Consider the following 25,736-nt stretch of genomic DNA (forward strand, 5'->3'; position numbering starts at 1 on the left):
AGTGGTATAGCTCAGTTGGTAGAGCTCCGCTCTTGCAATTGGGTCGTTGGGATTACGGGTTGGCTGTCTAATTGTCCAGGCGGTAATGATAGTATCTTGTATCTGAACCGGTGGCTCACTTTTTCTAAGTAATGGGGAAGAGGACTGAAACATGCCACTGAACTGTCGACTTTCTAAATCGTGAGGGTTCAAGTCAAGTCCCCCAATGGTTCGCCATTGCCTTCGACCCGCGCTGCATGTGCACGCCTTTGAAGTAGGGGTCGACGAGCTTGCGCTCGTCGAACTCGGCCTTGATGCAGTCCCAATACATGTCGATGCTCTGGTTCGTGCCGGTGATCGGGTCGAGGCAGACGACTTTCCATGCTTCGGCGAGGCACTCGTCCTCCTTGGACGCCCACTTGGGTCCTGGCCGCCCTCTTCTTCTTCTTCTTCTTCTTCTTCTTCTTCTTCTTCTTCTTCTTCTTCTTCTTCTTCTTCTTCTTCTTCTTCTTCTTCTTCTTCTTCTTCTTCTTCTTCTTCTTCCCTTTCCTCGCCGGAGCAGGCGCCGGCTCCTCCTCCTCCTCTGGCTCCTCCTCGCCGTCCATGTCGCCGGTGAGGTCCATTGTGTCGTCTTGGGCAGTGAACCCGGGGGAGGCGGCGGCGGCGGCCGAGCCGGTCATGATGATGTCGTCCATGTCGGCCTCCATCGTGTCGGTGTCACCAAGATGCGACGAGGAGGCTTGTGAGAAGGGCAGCGCGCCACGGCGGAGAGGTGGCGTCGGGGAGGATGCGTAGGCCGGCGGTGAGTAGGTGTACGGAGGGTACTGCATGCCGGCGAAGGCGGGCGAGGGCGTGCGTTGTGCCGGGTGACCATGGGGGAAGGTGATGTTGGGGCTGAACCCACCATGCGCGTCACCATCGGCGTAGCCCGGCGATGACGTGCAGCCCCAGGGTTGTGGCGACACGAGAAGCCGGCCGGGGACCCGACGCTTTGCTTGATCCATCCCCGCGTGAGCCGCCTCGGCTTGTTCGTGTTGGAAATATGCCCTAGAGGCAATAATAAATGGTTATTATTATATATGGTGAAGCCGGAAGGTTTTGTCGATCCTAAGAATGCTGACAAAGTATGCAAGCTCCAGCGCTCAATCTATGGGCTGGTGCAAGCATCTCGGAGTTGGAACATTCGCTTTGATGAGATGATCAAAGCGTTTGTTACACAGACTTATGGAGAAGCCTGTGTTTACAAGAAAGTGAGTGGGAGCTCTGTAGCATTTCTCGTATTATATGTGGATGACATACTATTGATGGGAAATGATATAGAATTCTTGGAAAGTATAAAGGCCTATTTGAATAAGTGTTTTTCAATGAAGGACCTTGGAGAAGCTGCTTATATATTAGGCATCAAGATCTATAGAGATAGATCAAGACGCCTCATTGGTCTTTCACAGAGTACGTACCTTGACAAGATATTGAAGAAGTTCAATATGGATCAGTCCAAGAAGGGGTTCTTGCCTGTATTGCAAGGTATGCAATTGAGCATGGCTCAATGCCCGACCACGGCAGAAGATAGAGAAAAGATGAGTGTCATCCCCTATGCCTCGGCCATAGGGTCTATTATGTATGCCATGCTGTGTACCAGACCTGATGTAAACCTTGCCGTAAGTTTGGTAGGAAGGTACCAAAGTAATCCCGGCATGGAACACTGGACAGCGGTCAAGAATATCCTGAAGTACCTGAAGAGGACTAAGGATATGTTTCTCGTTTATGGAGGTGACGAAGAGCTCGTCGTAAAGGGTTACGTCGACGCTAGCTTCGACACAGATCTGGATGACTCGAAGTCACAAACCGGATACGTGTATATTTTGAATGGAGGAGCAGTAAGCTGGTGCAGTTGCAAGCAAAGCGTCGTGGCGGGATCTACATGTGAAGCGGAGTACATGGCAGCCTCGGAGGCAGCACAGGAAGCAGTCTGGATGAAGCAGTTCATTACCGACCTAGGGGTGATTCCCAATGCGTCGGGCCCGATGACTCTCTTCTGTGACAATACTGGAGCTATTGCCCTTGCGAAGGAGCCCAGATTTCACAGGAAGACCAGGCATATCAAGTGTCGCTTCAACTCCATTCGTGAAAGTGTTCAAAATGGAGACATAGATATTTGTAAAGTACATACGAACCTGAATGTAGTAGATCCGTTGACTAAACCTCTCCCTAGAGCAAAACATGATCAACACCAGGACGCAATGGGTGTTCGATTCATCACAATGTAACTAGATTATTGACTCTAGTGCAAGTGGGAGACTGTTGGAAATATGCCATAGAGGCAATAATAAATGGTTATTATTATATTTCTTTGTTCATGATAATTGTCTATTGTTCATGCTATAATTGTGTTATCCGGAAATCGTAATACATGTGTGAATACATAGACCACAACGTGTCCCTAGTAAGCCTCTAGTTGACTAGCTCGTTGATCAACAGATAGTCATGGTTTCCTGACTATGGACATTGGATGTCATTGATAACGGGATCACATCATTAGGAGAATGATGTGATGGACAAGACCCAATCCTAAGCATAGCTCAAAGATCGTGTAGTTCGTTTGCTAGAGCTTTTCCAATGTCAAGTATCTTTTCCTTAGACCATGAGATCGTGCAACTCCCGGATACCGTAGGGGTGCTTTGGGTGTGCCAAACGTCACAACGTAACTGTGTGACTATAAAGGTGCACTACGGGTATCTCCGAAAGTGTCTGTTGGGTTGGCACGGATCGAGACTGGGATTTATCACTCCGTTTGACGGCGACGCGCTCACGGCAAGGCGAACGCGAAGCCGGCGAAGGGGATGGCAACGGCGCCACCGTCGTCGCCTCCAAGAGAAGCAGAGGAGGAGCGGGCGCGTAGGGGAGCAGAGGGCTCGGCCGCGCCTCTCTCTCGCCCTCTCTGTCACAGGAGGAGGAGGAAAGAACGGGGAGGGCCAAAAGGAAACGCAGGCTCGCGCGGCACGGCTCAACGCCGTCGCGGGTGGCCGGCGTGGCCCCAACCCGCCGCATCAGGAAAGCCGTTGCGCCTCTCTGCTCTCTCTCTCGATCTCTGTTGCAGGACAAGGGAGAAATTGAAGGAGGTGAGAAAGAGAAGAGGCCAGCGCGGCGCGGTGCCGCTCGTTGCCGTCGCCGGTGGCCTCAAGCCCCAGCCGCAGCAGAGAGAGGAGCGAGCGGCGCGGATGAAGAAAGGAACGGGGAAGGAGAAAGAGCCGGCGGCCGGACGCGGTGCAGTGGCCGCTTGGCGCCGTCGCCAGCGGCCGGGGCGGGCAGCCTGGGCGCAGCCCCGTGCTTCTGCCGTCGAGAGAGAGAGCGCGACGGGAGAGAAAGAATTGGGGGCTAGGTTTCGTTCGAAGGGTCTCGCTCCCAGGTTTTCTTCAAGCGAAAAAAGAGGTAGACCACACGATCAGGTTGAACGGCACAGATTGAAACCCTAGAGCGGCTGCAGGCTTTTGGGCTGAAAGCCTGATGGGCCGTTGGCCGGCGGACCAGGCCAGAGAGGCGCGCGCCCACGCCGGGCCTTTTGGGCGAAAAGGAAGGAGGCGCAGCCATTGTGGCCCAGAGCGCGCGGCTGTCTTCTGTTTTTGTCCAGCTTTGGACAAATTTCATACAGTTTGGCTATACAAAATTATTCAAAGAAAAGATTTCGTTTATAAAATAGAAAAGTAAAAGTAATGTTTTAGAAAATAAAAAGTTCATGAATTTTTTTTCATGTTTTCCGCTGCAAATAAATAAAAGTGCTCTTTTAAAAGTGAATAGAACTAAAGTAAAAGATTAAAATCGTTGCTTCTCTAATGCTTTTTCGAACCAATCGGTTAGAATTGCTTAGAGATTAAAAGAGTACAGAATTGTTTCTGAATAGGATATTATAAAGTTTCCGCTGCAAAGTAAAAGTTTAATCCTCCAGTTAAATTGGAACCAACAGAAAAATTTAATTGGAAGAATTGTTCTTAGCAATGTTTTTTCCCCTATGGGTGAAATAAGATGCAGATAGTTTCCGATATGACAAAAAAAAGATATTTCTTTTAAAGTTAAACTATGGTATTGTTATTTTCTGACCAACGTTGATGATAACAGTACTATAATTCTACGAGTCTTATGTTCAAAGCTTAAATCTCTGATAATTTTTGTATCAAAGCGACCAATTTTCAGAGCATTTGATAAAGATTGAGAAATGTATATTAAAAGTTTTCCGCTGCAATAAAGTTGATGATGATGATTATTTCTTAGCAAAGTTGTTTAATAGAAATACTACCATCACATTGTTTATGAGTTATATGCATTATTTCCTTTTCCGCCCAACGGTGATATGGAATTAATGTAGAAGAACGAGTTTTATTCTAATTCTACCACAACGGTGATTTAGAGTATAAAAAGAAAGTTTTAAAAAGTTTAATGTGCATATTTTTTAACCAGACCAACGTAGGGTTATTTTTTATGCTCATTATTGTTGATTATTGGCTAAGTTTTCTCAGAGTAAAAGTTTTCCATGCTTTCATTCATGAAAGCGAATGGCTGGGTACTTGTTATCCGAAAGATGACCAAGAAAGGTCATAACGTGAGGGAGTATGTTCTCTCTAAAGAATGGCTTCAAAAGAAAAGAATTCTTGGATATTAATCCAAGAAAAGAACGAGATAGATCATTGAGAGTCTTGGTTGACGAATGTCTTTCATGTACTCTTTATGAAGAAGATTATTCAGTCAACATGATTTGAGTTGAAACAAGCAACATGCGTGTTTAATTTGACCAACATCGGATCAAGCATGTGTGTCAAAGAGCATTCGGATTTATTTCTGAATTTGATAATTGAATATGCAGTCAAAAGAGCCAATTCTGGCATTTATGTCCCTTACAGGGAATTACCCGCATAGCGGAAAAAGATGATTATGATAAAACCTGCATGGCGGGAAAAGTCTGGGAAAATACCTGCGTAACGGGGTAAAGTTGACATAGTATTATGTCAAAAATCCTGTATGGCGGGAGAAATTTATGCAAAGGACTTATCCTATATGACAGGAGAAAGATATGATGATTCATGTGCGTTTAATGCGTCCCACTCTGGAAGAAAAGTATGGAGTAGCTATTATGCTTTCCTAGTATCGACCATACACCTTATGTGTAATGATCATTAAGCACTCAATAAATCCAAAGAGAATAAAAGTTACAGACGAACCTAAAGATAAGAATGATATGCAAGTGTGACTTGCAAAAGTACTAATGATAAAGAACTATTTTTGAGTTTCCGAAATGGAATGAGGAATAAGGAATGTCTCTCGTTATAAAGATCGAGATTCACCGAGAAAAGAATAAAAGGGGTATTAGGTGTGTCGCATGGGCATGCTAAGGAAAGTTTCTAAAGTATGCATGCGAGAAAACCTACGCCTGTTCTTATAGTAAAGGGTAATCATTTTGGGAACTTTAGTGTTCCAAGAGTCAATGTGAAATAGACCAAATGAATATGGTACCATATGCTTCAGCTGTTGGAAGCTTTATGAATGCAAAAGTGTAACATTACCGTGACATAGTTCACATATCCGGGTTGTTTTGGCAATGTCCAGTACATATTTAAATTGATGGAATGGAGTCAAAGATATCGGCCTCATGCTGAAAGAAACAAGTGCTCTCAAAAGGTTGTGAGTACAAAGATAAAAACTTGTGAAATGTACAGCGAAATCCACAATTGTCGTTGACCTTCACATTAGGAGTTTTTGTGTGGAAGAACTCTAAAGAATGAATCAATTATCATTAATTTGATGTAAAGATAATGTACAGCATGATATGAGGCTGAGGGACAGGCAAAAAGGTTAAAGAAACAAGTACCCGGAATTGATAATGGTTGACAACAGCGATAACCATTTTAAGTTTTTCGCTCCTATGACAACGAGTCAAGTCAAACACACTGACACATAGTTATGCGTTGTAAAGGAAAAAGTCCGGAATCATGTAGAAATGCTTGAAGCATAAAAGCAACAGACAAGTGTTTGCAGATCTGCTTATTAAAGGCTTGCCGCCCAGTGTGTTCGGAGAACACTCAGTCGACATGGGTTTTATGGTATAGTCTAAGATTTCCGGACAATAAAAGGGCCCAAGGTTAAATAATCTGTTTCAAAACAGAGGAGTGTGTTGTAGGTGTTGATTCTATCGGGAATGAACCGTGATGATGAGACATGCTCTACATGCAAATCTGTGATGGAACGAGTACTTTGAAAAGAGTTATTTCAAAGTATAAAGTTAAAAGTATAATGATGAGATCAAGGGAGAGAATGTTAGGTTGATCTCTCCACCAATGGGCCCAACGGCTCATTGGGCCCTTGACCCACGCCCTGATCGGGGGCGTCCAGCCCAAGCAAGGCTGGTGGGCCCCTGTCGCGCAGTGCTATAAAGAGGAGGTGGGGACCAGGGGCACGGGGTATGAGGTTCGTCACCGCCACTGTTCCCCACTCCTAACCATATCCGTTTCAGAGGGAGGCACTGAAGCGATGGGAAGCTCCACCGCTGCCACTCATGTACTTCACCGTCGACCTCTACACCGACCGTCGCTGCCCGTGCGCAGTCCTCCATCGACGAACCAGCAATGGCCGGAACGCTAAGGTAAACACCCGAATACAGACAATATCCCACTGATCTACTCCTAGTCGATCCAGTAAGTCTATCACTCCGATCTTAGCTAGATTTTTAATGGAGCCATCTTTGGTTAATGAAGATGGTCAGAGACTCTGTTGACTTGACACACTTGTCGTTGCTGTTAAGAGTACTTAACTAGGAAGAGTAACCTAGCCACAACCACGAAGAGAGATCGAATCATTTGGTTAGAACTCAAGCTGGGCACAGACAAGATCGTCGACCATGAAGCGGCTTTCTTCTTCTCCGTCCTCGCTCCCGCGTGCCCTGGTAATCATCCTGGTGATCGTGTGCTGCTGCTCCATGCTGCCATTCCCATGCTCTGCTGTTTGCAAAGGTATGCAAACGCAGCGACGAGTCAGTTCTAGTTCAAATATTTTGGAGGTGGATGCCCATTTTGGCGCAGGGGCTGCCTTTCGGTTGTAATTTGTGCAATTCTCCCCAACGTTTTAAAACATTTGTATCACGTGCTAGTAGGTTTTTCTTCTTCTAATAGTTGTTCGAGAGCAAGCATTCAGAATGGGTTTCTTACTGGTGCTCCAACTGGCAATCCCTACAATATTTTTGTTTTTCTGGCCTTCCCCTTTTTTTGCCGCTTGTAGGAACTGGTTATTTCATAAGCTATTAATCCAAATGGGTTTAGCTCGGTTGTAAAGCCAAGCAAGCCAGTAAGGCTATCCCAGTGACTCGGCAAGCCAGTGACCTTTTCTGTATATCTCCCTTCTACTGATCCAATGGTGTCTGATCCTGATCTTTTTTTTTTCAAGAGAGAAAAAATATGTTCAGGTTGGCTTTTGCCCGCTTTAGTTGACTCAAAAAAGAAAAGAAAAGAAAAAAAATGTCAGCTCGACAAAATTTGAAGTTGAATTTCGTTCACAGTATAATGGGCCTTCTTCTTTTGCATGTCAACGTGGAAATTAAATGTAAATTTATAATTTTATTGTATGACATATAATTTCTATGCGAAATGGTTTATAAAAAATAAAGATTCACCGGAATCACAAACCAGCACAAACATAATAGAAAAATATATCGAGGTCCATGGACCACCGAACGACCTTTGCTGCCGCCAGAATGAGCCGCCGATGCGCCAATATCACTGCTCCCATACTGAAGTCGACATGATTTTATCGATGACAGTCGTGACGTCTTCATGCACGTGCCCCTAAGGACCAGCGGCCCAGAGCCGCAGTTGTTGCGTTGAATCTTTGAATCGATCCGAAGAATCTGCACCAAATCACACCGTTGCGTACGCACGACAAGAAACCTAAGCCTTCCGTGCCGAGGAGCTGGAAGGAATCTACATCGGAGCTCTATGTAATCCGTCCAAATGGACGAACTTGAGGAGGGTCGGAGCTTGAAAGACTATATCGAAGAAGAAGCGCCGCCACCTGTCCGAACAGAGAAGTGAGTCCGCATGTCGGCAAATGACTATAGAGGAAACCGAAGGCCTAACTCCCCATTCTTTCTATCTTACATCGCCATGGAACTATTCATGGCATACCACATATCTCCATTTGTTTTATACCTTTGTCTTATTCTTAGAATGATTTTATGCTCTTCTGAGGCACCTTGCCGGATATTTAAGAATGAAAGATTTGCTGTTTTTTTCCTATTACTTTTTACTATAGTCTATTCTTATATTATTTTTATTTCCTCCCATTGATTCTTTGGTCAAGAGTTGTCTTCAATTTTTTTATTTTGACCTAATAGAAATTAAGTGGATGCCATGAAAAAAGAAAGACCAAAACCCTACCTATCAACTAGCCGGAGTCGAGGGACAAGGCCCTCTTCCCGCCACCAGCAGTCGGAGCGGCAGGCAGGGTGGAGGTGGATCCACGGGCTTGCCGGCGAAAATCGTGGGGAGAAAGGCTTTTCCTAATCGCCTTACTAGAGGGGAAAGAAAAGCAATTTGTTGTACCATATGATAGATGTATACTTATTCGTGGACGGAGCGACAAATGCATGGCTTGAAAATTTCTACAATGTCACCGTAAAAAGAATCTACAATACCCGGAAAAAAAGAAAGTGAAACGGATTGATCCAAGACCTTTTTTCAGGTAAAGAATCAGTTCGATAGATGCATGAATAGAAGAAACTGGCCAAACAATCCTACAAAATCGAAATGGACCACACGAAAAACTGAAGTCCAGTTCAAAACTCATCACATTGAAAATTGGCCAAGCAACGCATAAAATATCACAGCCCAGCAAAAACAGTTCAGCCCAATGGGGAAAATATTACCAGAGCGCGCCAGGTTTGGACCTATGCATTACGGGCCCATTACGCTTCCGCTGTGGCACTCTGATTTTTTTACTGAAACTGCGATGTCCATTTTGCTTGTCGGTGAACTGCCACGCTGCTCCGCTTTAGTGCAACGCAGACTTGCAGTATACTTGCATTCTGGTTCCATGAGTCCGATTCATGCCACAGATCGAAATGTGTGACTGGGTTGAGTGAGGCTTGCGGATGCAGTGAGCATCTCAAGTAGACAAGTAGTGCAACTGTTCAGCTAGCACTAGCAGCTTGTAGGAGCCAGAGTTGCTGGAGTAGTCGTAAAAACTATTTTTACTGTACCACGTAAGTTTTTGTGGCCATGCCTCGATCACTCAGAACGCGTACGAATTGTATGTTACAGTTGCCAGCAGCTTTGCTTGACTGTTTCAAGCCTGCAACCGTGATTAAGATGCACTGACAACAAAGATTAAGTGTCGGCGCGGATGACTTTGAGCAGTTGACTTGACTTGGGGCCTCCGAGCAGCTATTTAGCTAGACTAGATCGTGATTACATTAGGCTAATCTAGATTTTCAGACAATCTGTTGACTTGACACACTTGTCGTTGCTGTTAGAGCACTACTTAACTAGGAGGAGTAACCCGGCCACAAAGAGAGATCAAATCATTGCTTCAGAGCTGAAGCTAGGAAGGCGGGATCATCCTATCGACCATGAAGCGGTCTTCTTCTTCTCCGTCCTCGCTCGCACGCGCCATGGTCATCACCTTGGTGATCGTTTGCTGCTGCTCCCTGCTGACATGCCCATGCTCTGCCGTTTGCAAAGGTACGCAACCATGCGTCATTTCCAGTTCATATATTTTGGATGTGTATGCCCATTTTGACATATAATTTGTTGCGATGGCATCAGGGCATGCATTTAGTCAGGGGGCTGGGGAGGGGCCAGGGAGAGGAGGACGCCATTTTGGTCAGGGGGACAGGGAGGGCCCAGGAGGAGAAGGATACTATTTTGGTCCGGGGGGTGTGGAGGGAGCATGGGGAAGAGGAAATTTGGGTCAAGGGAATGGGGAGGGGCCGGGGGAGGAGGAAATTTGGGTCATCTGTATGGAGGAAACCATGTAGGACGGATGCCTCCGTCACCGCGGGGCAGGACGCAACGGAACCACAAATGATGTGACAGCACCAGCCATCGCGTTGGCCTGGCGCCCCCAGCGGTACTGATTGCTGCTGGTCTCCCCGGGGGTGATTTAGGACGGCGTTTCTATCTTTAGAGCAAGTGTTGCTTTTGATTGTAATTTGTGTTGTGATCCTCAACTTGTTAAACATGTGTATCTTGTGCTAGTAGGCTATAGTGGTTGTTCGAGAGCAAACATCTGCAATGCTAGCTCCCAATAGCATTATGGTTTGGCAATCTCAAATTCTCAGCACCAGCTCCAGGTTGTCCTCCTTCACTCTCACCCACGGATGATTTGGTGTTCCTTCACATGAAGCACCAATCAACAGTTCAACACAAGCAGGCAGCAGCAGCACAGGGAAGCAAGAAACAAGGAAGCAGCAGGCCAGCAGCACGGGAACAACACGGGGAAGCAACAAGCAAGCAGCAGCAGCAATAAGCAAGCAGCAGCAGCACATGAGCAGCATGGGGAAGCAACTAGTGAGCAGCACCAGCAAGGGCATGGCAAACAGGGGGAAGCAAGCAGCAACAACTCAACAAAAAATCGATTCAAATAGAAGAGAGAGGTTGAGGTTACCTGCTCCAGCATGGTTGCCGCTGGGAGGAGAGGCTCCTGCACTTGGGGGATGGCTGCGGTCGAGTCCAGGCGGCGGTGGCGGCGGCGGTGAGTCCAGGAGGTTTCCCAGCTCTCCCTTTTGTGGCGCCCGTGAATGCGACCTGCAAAAAAAAAGGTTTCCTATCGGGTCGAAGCGTAGTTGGGCCTCCCGAGTCCCTCACGTGTCCCATACGTGACGAAGCCGTGTCATCCTTTTAATTCGCAATTCACAAAATATGGTGGGATACGCGTGTCCGAGCGTGCCCCTGTCTCCGGCCGTATCCTGCCGTGTCCATGCTTTTTAGTCTGGTGGTCCAATTGTGTTACGGGCTGGGAACACACAATCAACTTTCTTGCTGATGAAGATAACACGCACTGATAAAATGACACCAAATTAATGAACTTTCATGCTCTGGTCAATGATTAAAATATGAAGTGGGACAAATTGTGTTATCATTTGATCTCCATGTTTTCATGCTGATTATTGGTTTTCTGTCATAACCAACATTATCAGAGACAACAACTCACATGTTCCTGCTTGACATTTTTCTACAGGTAAAGTTCTTGGATCATCCCATGGGTGAAGGCCAGCAGCGTCTTGCTAAGAAAAAGGACCTGAGGCCTGCGCTTGATTGGTCCATCATTAAAGGCTGGACTGTACCTCTTTCGGCGGTAAGTTTCTAAGGTTTAGGTTCTAGCTTCTAAAATACATTTTTTGTTAATTAATTAATGCTTGTAGCAGGGAGTTGAGGTGATCCTTGACCAGTTGTGGGTTAGTTCATGGAATCAAATGGACTCCTCCTTTTTGGATGGATGGTCTACCTTATATACCGCAGTTTAAACCAAATTTGCTGTCTAATTTTGTAGACATCTTATAGTGTATCTATTTATGGTCAGGCAAAAGGGAAAAGCTGGCATGCTGCTCATCTGGTTCCATCCTAAATCTGGTACGGCTGATCTTTTGTGGAAATATATGGCTGTAAATGCACGCTAGGAAACTGGTGAAATTAAGTTTCATGTTCTCGTGGTGGTTTTCAGATGTAGAAGAGAGGAGCAGCACAGATGAAGATGAAGCGCTGGGCTCTTCATCAACCGTCAAAACACATTCGTCGGACAGAAACATCGTATCTAAGCTAAGCAATCAGAGGATGGTGACACACAAATCATCAGACCCCAGTCGACGGCGTACCCGCAGTTCCTGTGGGCTACTGGTATCTCCATTGGAGCCTGCCACCGTCGAACCGAATGGAAGCGGTTCCCGCCGGTACCCCTTTCGGGTCCGGAGGAACGCAGTGGAACAACAGAGATAAGTTGGGTAACGCTGCACACTTGATGATCCCCACGGGGGTTTACGAGCATTATGGGATATACTTAGTGATATATACCACATCAGCTCTATATACGTCGAGAAAATGGCCGATCGCTGTCTTTGCGGAATCGGCCACATAGACAGCATAGCATAGGGAGACTTTTCGCGACATTTCTTATGAGAGTATCTGGGCCATGATCCATTGACTGGTTGTTACTTGCAGAAGTCGCAAACTTAAGGCTGGTTGTTACTTGTACTTGCGTTGTCTTATCATTGACTTGGGCAATACTTTTGCATATGATCAGTGGCATTACAGACATTGCAATCCAACATCAACGGCAACAATTGTCTGAAACTTGCAACCCAAACTTCAACAGCAAACGCGGCTCCATCCACCAGAGGGACCTGAAAATACCACATCGAGAATGCGTGTACCACTTGACATGTGACGTGCAACGAGGCTGCCACAATCACCCTGAACGTGGGGCCATGACATGAGAACAACGTCAAATGCTAAAATGTGGTTCAAAAATATAACCATATGTGTGTTCAGAATGCTAAAACACAAAACAACAACAACAACAACAACAAAAACAAAAAAGTAGTTCCACCCAGAACTATATCACAAATATCAGGTTTTTCAGATTGGATTTTAATCTATTTTTTCTCGACCATGATTGCCATATTTAGTCAAAAGCAATAACTTCGTTATTTTCCGTTTGATTCCTTTTTTCGACAAAAAATGTTTTTCCATATAAACGTTCATGAAAGTGAAATGGCAACAGTGCACATATGCAGTGTAGTGGACAGCAACAAGTCTTGTAGGAACTGGACAACAAGTTGTGTGTAACTGTGTATCACCAAAAGAAAACCACGTCCAAATTTGGTGCATATTTCAAGCGGCAAAGATGACAAATCCTGTACCTAATAGTTACTCAGCTCAACAGAATTTGAATTCAATTTTATTCACGGTACAATTGGTCTTGTTTTACTCTAGACTAGAAATCGCTTTACTCTTTTTTTTAGACAAATAAATCGCTTTACCCAGTTTGACTAGTTGGGCACGGTCCAAAAAAGAAATGGACCTAAAGAAAATATAGAATGGATCTAAAAAAGAAATGGGCCGGAAGAAAATATAGAAAAGGAAATGGGACTAAGGATTACTATTTTTTTTGCAAATTATGAATTTAAAAAAATAAATAGAAAAACTAAAAGGAAAAAGGTTCAAGGAACCTTCTAGAAGGTTGTCAAAACCGATTTGCTCGCTGTGGTAAAGCGTCAAATCGGGTTCCCTTTTTGGTTAATCGGATTAAAGAAACGGGGGAAACAATACTACAAATCAAAATGGGTCGCGCATAAAATTGAGGCCGAGTCGAAAAGAGTGCCCAGGAACCGAGTTGAAAAGAGAAATAGCCCAACGAAAAATCAGAAAAAGCCCAAAAGAATATTATCAAAGCCAGGTTTCGATCCAATTGTCGGTCCAAAACTTGGCCCTCGCTCCATCCCCCAATGTCATATGGCAAGCAGCAGCATACATGGCCTGCACTTCCTTTTCTGTGATATCCGGAAGCCAATGCCACGGCCGCTCTTCCAAGTCCCACCTCAGCCACGACCATTTGCAGCGCAGGGCCATCCCAAAGCACTTAAGGTTAATGATCCCTAGTCCTCCAAATTCCCTTGGCATGCAAACGCTTGCCCAAGGCATGCGGCAGTGCCCCCACTAACTTGCTCTTCTCCTTTCCAAATGAACCCTCTGCATTTTCTGTTGATGATTTTAATGGCCCACATCGGGAGTGGTAGCACAGCCATAAAATGGATCGGCAGCGCCATCAGCACCGATCGTGTAAGGGAGAGGCGGCCCGCCGTGGCTAGCATCTTCAGCTTCCACCCTTTGAATTTTCCAGAGAACTTGTCGATTAGGGGCATCAGATCATGGCGCCTAAGCCTGAAGATAGACAGTGCAAGCCCAAGTACTGAATCGGGAATTGTTGTCGTCGGCATTGGAAGTGTCCCTCAACTGCCATGGCAAGGTCGTCCTCACAGCGGATGCACGTGATCGTGCTTTTGTGAAGGTTGATCCGTAGCCCTGATGCCTCCCCAAATAACTTTAGGATCTCCGATATAACCCGCAGGTCCGAGGGCACTGGTCTGAAGAACATAACTGCATCGTCAGCGAATATAGATGTCCTAGGCACCTTGCTTTGACATCCCAGATCAGAGAGTAATTTCTGTTGTGCTGCCCACTGTAGTATGCAATGGATGGTGTCCATGGTCAGGATGAAAAGAGCTGGCAAAAGGGGGTCTCCTTGACGGACTCCCTGACCGAGAGCGAAGGCCTTCGAGAGCTCACCATTGATGAGTACGGAGGAGGAGGCCGTGGATAGAAGCCCGCAGATCCAGGCGCACCACCTCGATCCAAAGCCCCTTTTTCTCAAAACCTCCAGGAGAAATTCCCAAGATAAAGTGTCGAAGGCTTTAGAAATATCTATTTTCATGAGTACCGACGGTAGCTTCTTACTGTGTAGCAGCTTAGCAGTGTCGCGCACAAATTTGAAGTTCTCGTGGATGTTGCGTCTGCTGATGAAAGCACTCTGAGCCTGCGATATTAGAGCCGGTAACATAGGGGCCAGCCGAACAGCTAAAACCTTGGCGAAAATCTTCGCTGCACCATGGATGAGGTTAATCGGCCTGAAATCGCTGATGTCCAGAGAATCACTCTTTTTAGGCAGCAACATGAGAATGGAGCTGTTCAGGTCTCCAAAAGAAGCGAACCGTCCCTCATACAATGCCTTCATGACGGCCATGAAGTCTGCAGCGATGATCTCCCAGCAAACCTTGAAGAACATGCCTGTGAAGCCGTCCGGCCCCGGCGCCCTATCGGATGGCATATCCAGAATGACCCTCTTGACTTCTTCCTTAGTGAATGGGGCTTCCAAGGCACGTGCCTGCTCCGCGGACAGTTGTTGCAAATCAAGAACATCCAGGTTGATAGAGTGTCCACGTTTGGTCGGCTTGCCCATCAGGTTACCAAAGAACTCCCTTGCAAGACCCAACTTGTCCTCAATTGACGTGACCGTCCTGTCGCCCGTTTTCAGATACGGGATAAGGTGCTTCCTGCGGCAACCATTAGCCTTCATATGAAAATATTTGGAGCTGGCATCACCCTCCCGTAGATCCCTCAGCCTTGCTCTCTGCCTTAACCGCACCCTTTCCAGGGAAGCATACGCGAGGCATTTGCCTTTGAGAAAGGCTCTCAAACTTCTCTCGGCATCAGATAGATGTCTGCTCTCCTCGGCGCTATCCAAACGCAATATCACTTCGCTGGCTATTTGGAACTGCAGATTCATGAAACTCAACTTCTTCTGGCCCCAGCGACGAAGTGCCTTGGCGGTCCGCAACAGTTTGGTGTTGAGAATCTTCATGGGGTCCGACCCATAAACCTGCTCCTCCCACGCTGCTTTAACCGTGTCGAAGAATTCTGGTAGTTTGCACCAGAAGTTCTCGAAATGGAATCTGCGCGCCCGCAGCCTCGCCAAAGAGCATGTGAGAAGCAAAGGGCAGTGGTCGGAAATCGTGGAGCTTAGCGGGAGCAGATCGCTAATAGGATATAAATCCTCCCAGGAGTTGTTAAAAAATACTCTGTCCACCCTGGCCATGATGGAGTTTTCTTGCTGGTTGCACCACGTGAAGCGTCTCCCCACCATTGGCATGTCATGGAGACCCAACCTGTTGATAGTGTGTCTGAACTTGTGCATCAGCCTTCTGTTGACCCTCCGCGAACTGCGTTCCTCCTCGCTGCACACAAGATTGAAGTCCCCATTGAGGATCCACGGCAGTTGAACTTGGTCACCGGAAACTGAACAATCTCATTCAGAAACCTCTCTTTATCTTCGTCTCCTTGTGGACCGTACACTGTGGAGACCATCCATTCTTTTCCGTCTGTCAGGGAGAGAACCTTAGCCGAGATCATGAATTCGCCCTTGTGAATATCAGTCACACGCAGATGATGTGCCTTCCATGCCAACAGAATACCACCCCTAGTGCCCACCGCTGGCAAGAAATCAAAATCATCAAAACCTGGCCCGAGAGTCTGGTTTATCACCACCGAGTCCACAACAGCCAACTTGGATTCTTGAAAACAAACAAGAGGTACATTGCAAGTCTGCATAAACAACCGGATCGAGCATCGCCTAGCGGGGTTATTGAGCCCCCTAACATTCCATACCAAGACTCCTAGTGACATATCCATGGATAACTTGGTACAACCACCGAATCCGCGTGGAGACACCTATGGGCCGCATGGTTCCACCGCCTCGGGGAGTTCGAAGGCGTAGAATCCATGGTGCGCCGGCTCATCGAAGTCGACATCTTCAGAAGCAAAGATGGCCGCCACCGCCTTGATGTGATGAGGGGCGAGCGGCTTGTCGAACAGCTTGAGGTACTCGTCAAGCGCCTCATCAGAGACATGTTATTCAGCCTTGATCACCCCCATGCGCCGCAACAGGACAGTTTGGGCCCATTGCACGGGCCCCGTGTTGCGGCCGTCGTTGTTCTTGCTGAGTCGGGCACTCCGTCTTGGCGTGAAGTTAGGTGGCAGGGCTTTCTTGCGACACGCCGGTGCCGACGCTGCCGGCCTGAGCCCCAAGATGGATTGAGCAGGTGTGCACCCGATGGCCTGTAGCAGTGCCACTTCTGCATCACAAGGCCCGAGCGCCCTGTCTTGATCTGCCTTGTTCATCACAGGAGGGAGAAGCTGATGTTGCTCAAGTGGCACCGCCACAGGAGTGCGCACTGGGCTCGGAGTGCTGCTGCTCCCCGGGATGCTCTGAACTGAGATTGCCTGGATGTTGTGCTGTGTCTGGATTGTGTCATCAATCAATTGAAGCTCTGCATCCCCATGCCCACCGGCCAGAGTATCATTACCAAGAGTGCCCGGTGAGCCAGGGGGGCCCTTGGCTACCAGCAGATGAGCGCGTCCAGCAGGGTTGGTAGCATGTACTGAAGAGCTCAAAGAGTTGAGCTCGTCCTCCTCCAGCTCACCACCGTGTACCCTCGCCTCCTGCACCGCCGTAGCTGGCAATTCTGGGCTGAAGGCAAGCCGTCGTGGCATGGCCACGCCCCAGAATGATGCCTTGTCGATGACCGGGGTTGTACCCAACGCCTTGGAGCCAACTGCCGTGGAAGCAGCGGATCGCTGCAGCTCTGGCGTGTCAACACCTGCTCCCGAGCCGACGGCGGTTGCTGCCAGCGATCCGGACCCGTCGACACCCCCAGCGGGCGCCATCTTTGTGGTGGTGGCCACGTCACGGCCGGAGGAATGAGCACTGGCGATGGATCGGCCGCTGGCTTGCAGAAACGGTGCGGGCATGCCCCCTGCCGGCGCCAAGAACCCGGTGACCCTGCGGCCACCACCCCAGTCACCCACCATGCCATATCCTCCCGGGCCTCCAAAAGGGTGACCGCCCGAGTTGGGCACATTCCCCCTGCCGGTGCCGTCGATCCTCCCTCTGTAGCAGCACCGGGAATAGTCATGCCTCCTCGTGACATCCTCGTCATCTTCAGGCTCGAAGTTGGGGTCAAATTGGAGGTACAGTACGGTGCGATCCACCACATCCAGGACGTGAATGGTGAGCGGGTGAAGCAGAGTTGCCCTCTCAGTAGGCGGGGCAGGGAGAGGTGGTGACATTGGGAGCTCCTCTTCGAACGAATCCATCAGGCCAACCGGCTCCGGCACCTCCAGATCATAAATCTTCGGGATGCCCGACGGGTTGCGCATCCATGCAGTGACCTCCAGTTGCCAACGGTCCTCCGGAGGAAATATCTCAACAAGCTGGCCGTTCAGGTTGTTGATGAGCTGGGTGATGGCCCCGCATTCCCAGGCGCTCGCCGGCAAGCCCTCGATCCCGAGCTTGCAGAAGAAACCGAGCTTGCCGCTCGATGCAAGCGCACTCCTGTGCCATCGCCGGAAGGCAATGGGTGCCCCCGCGCAGCGCAGCTTGCCAGAGAAGGAGAACACCCTGTCACAATCCGCGTTGGAGGCGAACGTGATGAAGAAATCGGCGGGGTGGGTGACCTCGACCCTGACATGCCGCCTTTCCACCCCGCAGATTCGAGTCAGGGACTGGACCAAGGCCTCGGGCGAAACCGCAGGCCGCCTCCCCCCCACTGTGGCAAGCAGAGCGCGGTTGCGGAAGTCCGCCTCCAGCTCCTCCATACCAGCTGTGCGCGAGATGAGCCCGCCCCCCCGTTCCGGCCTCAGATCCGGGTCACTGTGGGTCAGGATCTCCCCTGGAAAGCAGTCGCGAGCAAGAGGGGGGTAGTGCGCCATCGTGACTGGAGGCGGCGCGCGGCGGGGTGGGGGGCGGGGCGGCGCTTGCTGGCGGACGGTGGCGGGGTGGCTGGGACGAGATCCGGCTGGACAGAGCGTAGCGTTGTTGGAGGCAATGGGGGCACGCGAGGACAACACAGTGGAGGCGCGAGTGGGCGGGCAGCGGCCGGATCTGTGATGCGGTGGGAGGAAAGCGACGAGTCTGGGCGTGGCGGACAATCACGGGCGATGTGGCCGGATTCCCAGCAACGATGGCATCGAATCTCCCCAAAGCACTCCGCTTTATTGTGACCCGAGTCCAGGCACCTAAAGCATCTGCCCACCAGCCATCTAGGAATCCAAAGCTTGGGGCGGACGGGCCGACTGACGGAGGGCGCGTCGTCTTGACGGCGCTGACGACGACTATTACGCACCTCGACCCAGCTGCTGTTGTCTGGCTCCAGATCGGCCGAGGCGGGACGAGACCGACCAGGAAGCGGCGCGTCAGGGATAGTGCCGGATGGAGCAGCCGCACCAACACCATTCTGTCTTGGGGCGTTATCTGGCCGCCGGACCTCGGAGTGAGCGACCGGCGGGTGGGGCTGTGGTTGGGTGCCGCGGCGGCCGCAGATTGGGCCGGCGGTGGTGGTGGGTGCGCGAGAGCAAGAAGACCGTTGGGACGCCATCCTACATCAGAAATAGCGTTACATGGTTTCTTCCATGCAACCCCTGAAACATGCGACTGAGTTCATGTACGGTGGGTGCCGCGAGTTTTGCAGGTTCTCGTCGAGTTTTCTCGGCATCTCTGAGGAGGCAATGACACGCCCAGCTAGTGGAGACCCTACCGGTACTACCACACGCTCATAAAAAAACTAGTAGTGGAGACGGAATGATGGAGGGTGCATTTTTGTGGCCATGATGAACGTACGTAGGAATAAGGAATTCTATGTTACACACACATATTAATACCATTTTAGCAGCAGGTTTGCTTGACTGGTTCAAGCCATTGCCCTGGGATGGAGGGGACAGCACTGACAAGCAGAGCGGCGACTTGGAGCAGTTGACTTGGCTATACATCTTCAAAATGTAGATGGGAGTGTAGATCGAAGAGCGTGGTAAGATTAGACTAATGACAGTGCCACCTTTGCCAGAGAAGCCTCTAGACACGGATTTGTCTGGCACTGGTTTTTAGCGCCGTCTCTAGAAATTTGTGGCCTCCGTGCAAAATGCAAAAATGTGGGCCCTAAAACTGAAATATGCCATGTGTGTTGCTGTTTTTTTAGAACGAAGGCTCAAGAAGAGCCCGGCTTTGAATTAACAAAGCCATCAACCGGCCAGGCGTACAAGACTGCAACGAACAACAAGAGAGAGGAAAGCGGAAAGAAAAAGATACAATGTGCTCAGCAGAACAACTCGAAGGCAAAGAGTACACACTCTTGCCACCGAACGACGCAAAGCCAAAACTAGCTAACCTACGAAAGCGCCAGGAGGAGGGCACCACCATTCATGATTTGTGTCGCTGGCTGCCACCAAAGGGATCAAACAGGGCAAACATGATCTGACTCCGCTGCCGCAAAGGGCCCCTACCCTACCACCCGGGTTCGACGGGTGCCGCACCGGCGGCCGACGGAGTGATTCACCCTAGAATCCAAATCAAGAGTGCCCCGGCTGCCAAAGGAGAGGCACAAGGGACAGACCCACATGAAACGGAGAACCGACCACCAAAACACCGTCGTCGGCAGCAGCAAGGCAAAACACCGAACGAGAGTTATCGGACGCAGACGCTGAAACCTCAGAGAAGGCCAAAAGGATGCGACACCATGCCCCCTGGTCAAGGATAGGAATTGCCACGCCGAAGGCCTACCGCCGGCATGGAGACAGGGACCCCAATCCCCTCGAACCAGCGGCTGGAACCCTCCGCACCTGGACCAGAGAAGGATGCCGTTGATGAAATCAGGCCACCACATGCCGCCCTCGAACCACACCCAACTCCACCACCACTCGAGCCATCTTCGGACGACACCCTCAGGAAGGAACACGCCACCAAAATGCCGTTGTCGCCAGGAAAAGGGGACCTGAGGCTTTCACCTGAGCTCTTGGACGAGGTGGGAGGAGGAGGAGTCCCACCGAAGCCTCCAACAAGGTAAACGACGCACAAAGGCGTCGCCTTCGGTGTGGCCGCCACGACGGCCAGGGGTTTCCCCTGGATCCGCCCCCAAGCACCAGATCCGCGCACCCGACGCCGAGATCCAGCGACCAGAGCCGCCAGAGGCCGAGATCAGCGCGGATCGGAGTAGATCAGGGTTGAAGACGCCACTTCTCCAGGGCGCAAACGACTGGCGAGGAGTCGCCGCAGCAGCCGTCGCCCGCCGCCTCCGCGCCGCCCTCACGGCCAGGGAGGCGGCCCACCTGCACCCGCCGACGCCACCCGCCGCAAGGCCACGTCGCGCGCCGCCGTCCGGGGCCGCCGCCCCGGAAGCCGAGGCCCTCCACACAGGGTGAAGCCGCCGAGATCCCCGCCGCCACCTTCATCAGAGCCGCGCGGGCTCGCCGAGGTGCTCCTCTGGCGGCGGCGGAGGGGGGGAAGGGAGCGGAGGGGGCTAAAGTTTGGCGGCTAGGGTTGGCCCCCGAGTCGCCTCGGAGGAGACGATGCGGGGGGGGGGGGGGGGGGAGTTTATCCACGGAGATGAAGAACTACGTATGATCATTTTTCTCTAATACAACTTTTGGATATTATTTTTCTGTATCTAATTGAATTTTTTGTGTTATTGAGAATGAACTTGAATTAACATTTTTGTTGTAGATGAACTCTATTTCTCTCTAGATTGGGGGAAACAACTTTCCCGTCTGCTTCCTTGACCTGTTCAAGCCATGCGCTGCTGGCTGGAGGGAACAACACTAACAACCAAAGATATCTTCAGTAGATGGCAGTATGGATGGTAGCGCGTGGTTAGATTAGACTAACGCCAGTGCCATCGATCTGGTCAGAGACACAAGCAGCAGGCTAATTAATCTTGGCAAGTACTAAGCCTGTTGTTAGTACTCCTACTACTGTACTTGGTTAGAGTGAGTAACCGAGCCACAAAGCGAGAGTGAATTACATCTTCACAAGCTAGCTGGGCAGGATCGACCATGAAGCGGTCTTCTTCTTCATGGTCCTCATTTGCACGCACCGTGGCAATCCTTCTGCTCATCATATGCTTCTGCCCTCTGCTGCTGCCATCCTCTGCCAACCACAAACGTAAGCACGCGTTCTTCCTACTCCTCATATCTTTCAAGTCCATGCCCGTGATAGCTAACACTAGATGCGTACTTTTGTTTGTTTGTTTTGGTACTTACCATATAATTTGCCATGGCATCAGTAAAAGCAGTTGATCAGGAAGTGCCTGGGTGGGCAGAAATTGGAGGAACCCATGGAGGAAGGACGCCTCCCCCGCCATGGGGTAATTCACACCCTCATGGGGGAGAAAGGCCGCCGCCGCCGCGGGGTCCTACGTAGGAGGTCAGCAGGAACTGAACGCCGCCTATGCCGACTAAGCTTGTTCATCAAGTGAAACCCCTTCCTATTTCTTTTATGCTTTATTTGGGCGTGTTTATGTTGATGCCCCAACATAATATCTTATTACTTTGCTGCACTTAAACTTATTATATGGATGTGCTGGTTGCTTTATTTATAAAGCGGGACCAAAGCCTATTTCAAGATAGTGAAGTGAAACTCTGCTTCCGGTTCTGGAGTGATAAAGGATGATGGTTAGTTGAACTTACATTGGAGCTTGTCTTCCTGGAGGTGGTTTAGATTGATGACTCTATCTTTTGAGACAGTGTTGATCCCAAGCTTGTTTAGTTTTCGTATATCTTGGGCTAGTAGGTTTTTGCCCCATAATGGTGTTCGAGACCGAAACTTAAGACCTGGTTTTTACTAGTGATGCCCCAACTCACAACACTCTTTCTTGTTTCTTCTGTTTTTTCTTCCCTTTTGTTTTTATGTACCTGAGGTGTTTACCCCCGTCCGATCTTAGGAATGAACAACTTCTCATTTCGATCGAACGTATCGTTGAACCCCGGGACTAAGATTGGAGGACGCCAGATTTTCAGTACGAACAGAAGATCGCTGCCCCTCCACTCTTTCCAAGAAGCCCGAGATAATCATTCGATAGAACGAGCTTATCCGCCTGCAATGGGTGGACAAGGGCAAAGCGTTCAAGGGCAGTGATTACACAATCCAAGACAAGCATATACATGAGTGTCGCGATGGAATCCCATTGTGAAACTCATGAAGAAAGGTCCGCGATAGGCTCTAGTAACAGTCCAGGCCTTATCCCGTGGTATTTCCGACCACACGCCGCTTTTTGTGGATTCTGGTCAGCCCTCCCACTTGGGGAATAAGAATGTATTCTCCTTTGAGATGGCTTGGTTTGAGCGTGAAGGTTTCTTTGATCTTGTGGCTAGAGAGTGGGCTAAGGATTCAGGAGGCAAGACTGCGCTCCAGCGATGGTAGAATAAGATTAGGCACTTGCGGAGTGTCCTGCGTGGATGGGCTAAGCATCTTAGCGGGATCTATAAGGTTGAAAAGGAAAGGCTCCTTTCCCTTATTCAGTCCCTAGATGTAAAAGCAGAAACCACGCTGCTGCCAGTAGCTGAGCTTCAAGCCAAGAGGGATGCGGAATTGAGGCTGAAGGAACTTCTTAGGGAAGAAGAGTTGAAGTGGGCGTTGCGGGCCAAGGTCCGGAGAGTAGTCCAGGGGGATGCGAATACTGAATTTTTTCATATGATTGCTAATGGTAAGCATCGAAAGAAGAGGATCTTTCAGCTTGAGCAAGATGAGGGTACAATTGTAGGACAGGAGAACCTAAAATTGTACATTACTGAATTCTATAAGCAGTTGTTTGGTCCTCCAGACAATAACTGTGTGTCTCTGGATGAGTCCAGGGTTGAGGATGTTCCTCAGCTCACAGTTGTGGAGAATGATGTTTTGACGACTCCTTTTACCGAGAAAGAGGTATTTGATGCCGTCTCCCAAATGGAAACTAACAAAGCGCCTGGCCCAGATGGATTTCCAGCGGAGTTTTATAAGAAATGCTGGTTTATTATTAAAGGAGATTTGTTGCCTTTGTTCCATGATCTGTTTGCTGGGCAGCTTCATCTTTTTCAGCTAAATTTTGGAACGATTACCCTTCTTCCTAAGAAAGCAGAGGCAGTGAGAATTGAGCAATTCAGGCCAATCTGTCTTCTTAATGTTAGCTTCAAAATTTCCACCAAGGTCCGGACCAATAGGCTCTCACAGATCGCGCATGCCGTTGTGCAGCCTACTCAAACGGCCTTCATGCCGGACAGGAACATTCTTGAGGGTGTTGTGGTCCTACATGAAACACTCCATGAAATCCACACGAAAAAGCTGGATGGGGTTGTTTTCAAAGTGGATTTCGAAAAAGCGTCTGACAAAGTCAAATGGCCTTTCCTTCAACAGGATTTACGCATGAAGGGTTTTGATGAGGCCTGGCGACGCCAGGTAGAATCCTTTACGCAAAAAGGCAGTGTTGGAATTAAAGTCAATGAGGATATAGGTCATTATTTCCAGACACACAAAGGCCTGAGACAAGGAGATCCAATGTCCCCTATATTGTTCAACATTGTAGTTGATATGTTGGCCATTCTTATAGGTAGGGCAAAGGACGCCGGTCAGGTAGGTGGCTTGGTGCCTAACCTAGTTGATGGGGGTGTCTCCATTTTGCAATACGCTGATGATACAATCATCTTCATGGAGCATGACTTGGCAAAAGCGAGAAACATGAAGCTCGTGTTGTGTTTATTTGAATAGTTGTCCGGTTTAAAGATTAACTTTCATAAAAGCGAGTTGTTCTGCTTTGGTCGAGCCAAGGAGGAACAAGAGGCTTATAGGCAATTGTTCGGGTGTGAATTAGGGGCTTTACCTTTTACTTACCTAGGTATACCCATTCATCATCGTAAGCTCACGAACAGAGAATGGAAATGTATCGAAGATCGTTTCGAAAAGAAACTTAGTTGTTGGAAGGGCAAACTTCTGTCTTATGGAGGCCGGTTGATTCTTATTAATTCGGTGCTCACAAGTTTGCCGATGTTCCTACTATCTTTCTTTGAGGTTCCAGTTGGGGTTAGGAAACGACTAGACTTTTATCGGTCACGATTTTTTTGGCAGAGTGATGATCTAAAAAGAAAGTATAGACTCGCCAAGTGGGATATTATTTGTCGTCCCAAGGATCAGGGGGGGTTGGGTATTGAGAATCTTGAGGTAAAGAAGAGATGCCTGCTTAGTAAGTGGCTATATAAGTTATCAGATGGGACTGATGCGACTTGGGCACAGATACTTCGTAACAAGTATTTGCAATCCAAAACGTTGTCACAGGTGACAATGCGACCAACTGATTCGCCATTTTGGAAGGGGCTTATGAGAGTTAAGACAACCTTCTTTAATAGAACAAAGTTTATAGTCGGCGATGGTAATGATACTCGCTTCTGGGAGGACACCTGGCTTGGTGAGACTCCGTTGGCGTTACAGTACCCAACTCTATATCGTATTGTGCATCGCCGTGATGCGCTTGTGGCAACGAGTATGCAAGCCACACCCCTTAATATTCAGTTTAGAAGGGTGCTTGTTGGTAATAGATGGGAAGCTTGGCTTCATCTGGTGCGTAGACTGATGGAGGTTCAGCTACAAAATCAGCCCGATCAGTTGTGTTGGAAGCTTACTAGGTCTGGACATTTTACCGTTAAATCGATGTACATCGATGTTATTAACTCGAGTGTCATTCCTAACTCCAAACATGTTTGGAAAGTTAAAGTTCCTTTGAAAATCAAAGTGTTTATGTGGTTTGTACATAAACAGGTCATTTTAACAAAGGATAACTTGGTTAAGCGCAATTGGACAGGATCTACTAGGTGTAGTTTCTGTGATCGGGATGAAACCATTAAGCATCTATTCTTTGAGTGCCCGTTGGCAAAAAATTTGTGGCGCTCCGTGCAAATTGCTTTTAACATTACTCCTCCGAGTTCGGTCGGGTCGTTATTTGGAACGTGGCTGGATGGGATAGAGTCCGGTACAGCTAGACATATTCGTGTAGGAGTTTGTGTGTTGTTATGGGCAATTTGGAACTGCAGAAATGATCTGGCTTTTAACAGAATAACTACTATTCATTTTTTGCAGGTTGTATTCCGAGCTACGGCGTTGATCCGTATGTGGTCCCTACTCACTCCGACGGAGGCCAGGGAGCGTTTGGTTACTGGATCTGTCCGGTGGGAGATGGTAGCGCGGGATATATTCAACCGGTTTGGATGGTGGTCATGTAATAGGATTGGCAATTAGTTTCCATTCCTAATTTTCTGCCAGCCGGTTGTGGCTTTATGGCCTTTTTATGGTGTATCTTCCTGACGAGGTCTATGTGAGCTCGACGTAGTTTTCTTTTACGACTTTCTTGACATTGTGGAACCTATTTTATTTATCAAAGT

At 48.7% G+C, this 25,736-nt stretch overlaps 1 protein-coding gene across 1 annotated transcript in view; it reads left to right on the top strand.

The window, feature by feature from the left end:
• Positions 1-12,192, top strand: part of LOC123076757 (uncharacterized) — an 80,317-nt gene extending 68,125 nt beyond the window's left edge. The window contains exon 7 of the mRNA XM_044498871.1: positions 11,677-12,192. Within this exon, the coding sequence (XP_044354806.1) occupies positions 11,677-11,948 (272 nt within the window). The 3' untranslated portion in view covers positions 11,949-12,192. The remainder of the gene's footprint in view (positions 1-11,676) is intronic.
• The last annotated feature ends 13,544 nt before the right edge of the window (positions 12,193-25,736 follow it).

This window comes from Triticum aestivum, chromosome 3D (assembly GCF_018294505.1).
Source record: "Triticum aestivum cultivar Chinese Spring chromosome 3D, IWGSC CS RefSeq v2.1, whole genome shotgun sequence".
NCBI lineage: Eukaryota > Viridiplantae > Streptophyta > Magnoliopsida > Poales > Poaceae > Triticum > Triticum aestivum.